General features: G+C 36.7%; 1 protein-coding gene across 1 annotated transcript; it reads left to right on the forward strand.

Annotated features, from left to right (window-relative positions):
* Positions 1-2,884: 2,884 nt before the first annotated feature.
* Positions 2,885-4,072, forward strand: LOC127650780 (uncharacterized). The gene is made up of 5 exons (XM_052136415.1): positions 2,885-3,152; positions 3,233-3,351; positions 3,451-3,573; positions 3,653-3,718; positions 3,947-4,072. Exons 1-5 carry the CDS (start codon positions 2,885-2,887, stop codon positions 4,070-4,072), a joined length of 702 nt encoding a protein of 233 aa, XP_051992375.1.
* The last annotated feature ends 591 nt before the right edge of the window (positions 4,073-4,663 follow it).

A 4,663-nucleotide genomic window follows, 5' to 3' on the forward strand; every position in this document is an offset into this window, starting at 1 on the left:
TAAACTTTTAACATTATATAGCATAAAGTTACACTTTAAGATTATTTTTATTCATAAAAAATTAGTTTATAGGTAAATATTGAATTGCACAGATTCAATATTTTGTCATTAGAAATTAAGTTATAATTGCATTTGGTCATAAAATTAGCCACTTTTTCTTAAACATAGCTAAATATTATATGTAGATGTCTGGAATCAGCACTGCCCTCTCCCACTTTGTTCATAAATATGACCTGCCAAACAGAGTATACTGAGTAGTGTTGTATTGGAGTAAAGTGGTAACACAGCTGAACAGTGCCCAACTCATGCAAGTTTAAACCGTTATTATCAGTTTAATATGTGAAAAAAAGAATTTCAAAAAACAAAAATGTATGTAAAATAAGTGACCATAATAAAGGCTTCTTCTTCACATACTACTACTAATAATAATATTTAATTTATTACACTTATCTTGCAGATGGAGAGCTCTACTATACTAGATATAAAGGCACTTCACGTAAACTCAAAGTGAAGGTTGTTTGTGGTGCAGAGGATGCAAACAATCTTTTTTTGGAGTTCCATGCAAGCAACATTGGTGCACATTGTGGACAGAAAAAAACCAAAGATGCCATATCAAAAAGATTTTACTGGCCAGGGATGTCAATAGATCTTGACAAATGGGTAAATACACTATTAATTCGTTTTATAAAAATTAATAACATTTTTATTCTATCTTGTAAATGTAAACTGTTCTCCTTTTTATTCAGGTGGCTGAATGTGTGTCATGTCAGACTGCCAAAGCATCAATTAAAGAAGAAGTACAATTTACACCTATACATGTAAACTGTCTCTCTCTGTTTCTTTCTTTCTGTCTGCACCACCAGCAATTGCCATTCATAATGCTCTAATAAATGATATATACATTTCATATTCCTTTCAAGGTTACACAGCCCTTTGAACTTTTGGGTATGGATCTGATTGGGAAACTCTCACTCACAGACAGTGGCCATCAGTACATATGTGTAATGATTGATTACTTGACCAAATGGCCACAGGCATATCCACTTCAATCTAAGTCGGCAGAGGAGGTCACAAACTGCATTATTAAGTTTTTTTATCAGTTTGAGGCACCAAAACGTGTACTCACAGATCAAGGGAGGGAGTTTGTTAATCAGGTAAGTTGAACTTGTACACTGCTCTACAATAACAGCATATAAAAGTGGTAAATGCAACTACAAATTGTTTTTTATTTTTAAATAATTGTACCAGAATTAATCATACTATTTTGTTTGTAATGACAGATCAACAAAAATGTGTCCAGAATTCTCGGAATCAAAAGGAGTTTGTGTTCACCTTATCATCCGCAGACAAATGGTCTTGTTGAAAGAATGAATGGGACAATACAGAGGTACTGTACTGTAATAATACATCCGATTTTATACATCGGTACTTTGCTGTATTTGTCATTTGAACCAAAATGAAACTAATGTTATATTTACACTATGGATGTAAAATAATTGTAATGTATTAAAAATGTTATAGGGCTCTCTGTAAATTAGTTTCAAAAAAACCAAAGCAATGGGATAAACATCTTGATGCTGTAATGTTCGGACTGAGGACCAAAAAACAGATGACCACAAAGTTTTCCCCCTTTTATATGATGTTTGGTCGTGAGGCACGATACCCATCTGAGGTCCCTGAATATTATAAGGTGGGCATGTGTTGTTTTTTGTTGTTTTGTTTCTTTGTCTTGCATTCAGTGTGAAATTATCTACATGAACTTGAAATGCAGATATTTAAAATTAGAAATCAAGTAAATAAATGTACTATTTTCAGATCGACAACACTGTTGAAGCTGTCATGGGGATTGAAGAAATGACTGAGAGTGTCCTAAAACTTGATGAAGTTATTCAAACTGCCCTGACCCACACTGCTCAGGTCCAGAAACAAATGAACAAAAAAGACAAAAAATCACAAAAAATTAAATTCTCTGTGGGTGACAGGGTGTGGAGGTTGAATGTTCGAAGCCAGCAGAGAAAAGGAGGAAAACTGGATCCAGATTTTCTAGGCCCTTACACCGTTAAAACTATAGAAGGGAAGAGTGCTGATCTGGCAGATGAGAGAGGGTCATTTTAAAAAAATAAATATTGACCACATGAGGCTGTATATTGAGGAGACTCCACGCATTCCTCACAAGATTGTCTCTGGGATGTCCACAGCAACACCTGCATCACAAAACATCTCTGCTGCATCACCTGCAAATGTGTTATCACCCACCACCTCAGCATCATCAGTGCCATCACCCACCACAGCAGCATTATCAGTGCCATCACCCACCACCACAGCATCATCAGTGCCGCCCACCACAGCATCATCAATGCCATCACCCACACCACAGCATCATGCCATCACCCACCACCTCAGCATCATCAGTGCCATCACCCACCACCACAGCATTATCAGTGCCATCACCCACCACCACAGCATCATCAGTGCCATCACCCACCACCACAGCATCATCAGTGCCATCACCCACCATCACAGCATCATCAGTGCCAACACCCACCACCACAGCATTATCAGTGCCATCACCCACCACCACAGCATCATCAGTGCTATCACCCACCACCCAGCATCATCAGTGCCATCACCCACCACCACAGCATTATCAGTGCCATCACCCACCACCACACCATTATCAGTGCCATCACCCACCACCACAGCATTATCAGTGCCATCACACACCACCACAGCATCATCAGTGCCATCACCCACCATCACAGCATCATCAGTGCCAACACCCACCACCACAGCATTATCAGTGCCATCACCCACCACCACAGCATCATCAGTGCCATCACCCTCCACCACAGCATTATCAGTGCCATCACCCACCACCTCTGACATGGCTGCAATATCTTTCACCACTGCTGCATCTGTGTCATCCCCTACCAACTCTGTAGCATCTGCAACACCTGTACATTCAGTTGCAACCTTGCCATCACCCACCATCTCTGCCACAGCACAATCACCTATAACCTTAGCAAAATCTGTGCCTTCTCACTTCAGCTTAAAAGCAGTTGTGGTATCAACCACCACCACCACAGCAACAGCAGTACAGGACAACCTCAACAGCAGTACCTCAGCAACAGGATTAACAGTTGTTAACCAATGTAAGTTAGAAATCTTATTTGGTCACATATGCTGACTGATAGTGCTTTAAAATGTTTATTTTTGACATCCATCATTACAGGTATCCAAGAGGCTTGGTCAGGAAAAAATGTCTATGTGTTGCTGTCCAGAATTGGACCATACAAAATCTTCTTTGCAGACATTAATAAAACTGCTCCAAATAATGAGCTTGAAAGTGAGGTAAAAGTTTTTAAATGTCAGTGATTTAAATCATAGACAAGGATCATCATAGTATCAAATGTTGGCTTTAACTGTAAATCTCTCATTGTCTTTCTTAAGGTCATAAATGCATACATGTCTCTTCTTGTAAAGAGATTCAATACACATTCAGAAGTACAAGCATTCCAAATTGACACATTTGAAATGACAAAAATCTGGAATGGAAAAAGATCAAAACTAAAGGTTAGTTTATTCAGGTTAATGTATGTTGCAATTTTGAAATGTAGTACAGAAATGTTATAATACTCTTTCTGAATTTCAGGTTGATCCCACAATGTACAAATATCTCATTGGCATTGTGAATGACCATCACCACTGGACAGTTGTGGTAAAAACAAAACATTTGTCTTTACATGTAAATAAGACACTTGCAAGATTTCATATTATAATACAGATATTGAATTATTAATAAGATTATATAACCTTTTATAGTTTTTCTAAAACCATGTGATGTACATTGAATTTACTTTTAATGAATATAATTTTTTTCTTTAACATAATATAAGTGTAACAAAGTATCCTTATCTCCTACATTTTTTTTTTCTACATTTAAAAGATTATGCTACCATCCCAAAGGAGGGCTTTGTTCCTTGATCCCATGGGAGAAATTTCTTCCAATCTAAAAAGGTGTCAGGATGTAACAAGGTATCAGAAGTTGTTAGACTACAAAATGTGCTTTTAATGTGCTCAATTGATTTAAAATAAATAAATAAGTTGTGTTTCAATGACAGAATAATGATGATTATTATTTGTTAAGGGCTTTTTGCAACACAAAGGATGCCATGTGTCAAGGTGGTCTTGCCGAACGCTGCCTCACCCAAAGCAAAAAGATGGCACATCATGTGGTGTCTTTGCTTTGAAAGTAAGTGATGTAAAATATATTTTTTATGCTATCCTACTAAACTGACAATGTCCTCAAGCATGATCTTGGAAAACACAATGAAGACGATTTATGGAAAATATGGTTGATGTGTAACATATGTTTGATTTCTCTATATTATAAAATATATTTATTGCTTATTTTATTGCTTTGCTCTTTTTCAGTTTGCAGAATGTGTACTCAGAGAGGAGCCAATTGTTTTTCTTAATACAGCAGAGGGAGTGGAAGAATTGAGGAAAGCAATAGCTGTCACTCTTCTACAAAACAGTGGTATGTTTAAAGTAATGCATTTACATAATATTTGTTATAACACTTTGATTTTCAAGTCTGCATAGGATTCTTTAGAAAACATAACTTGCAAATTGTAATTTTAAAAGGATGCAAAATTTAAAT

The sequence above is a fragment of the Xyrauchen texanus genome, chromosome 10 (genome assembly GCF_025860055.1).
Source record: "Xyrauchen texanus isolate HMW12.3.18 chromosome 10, RBS_HiC_50CHRs, whole genome shotgun sequence".
NCBI lineage: Eukaryota > Metazoa > Chordata > Actinopteri > Cypriniformes > Catostomidae > Xyrauchen > Xyrauchen texanus.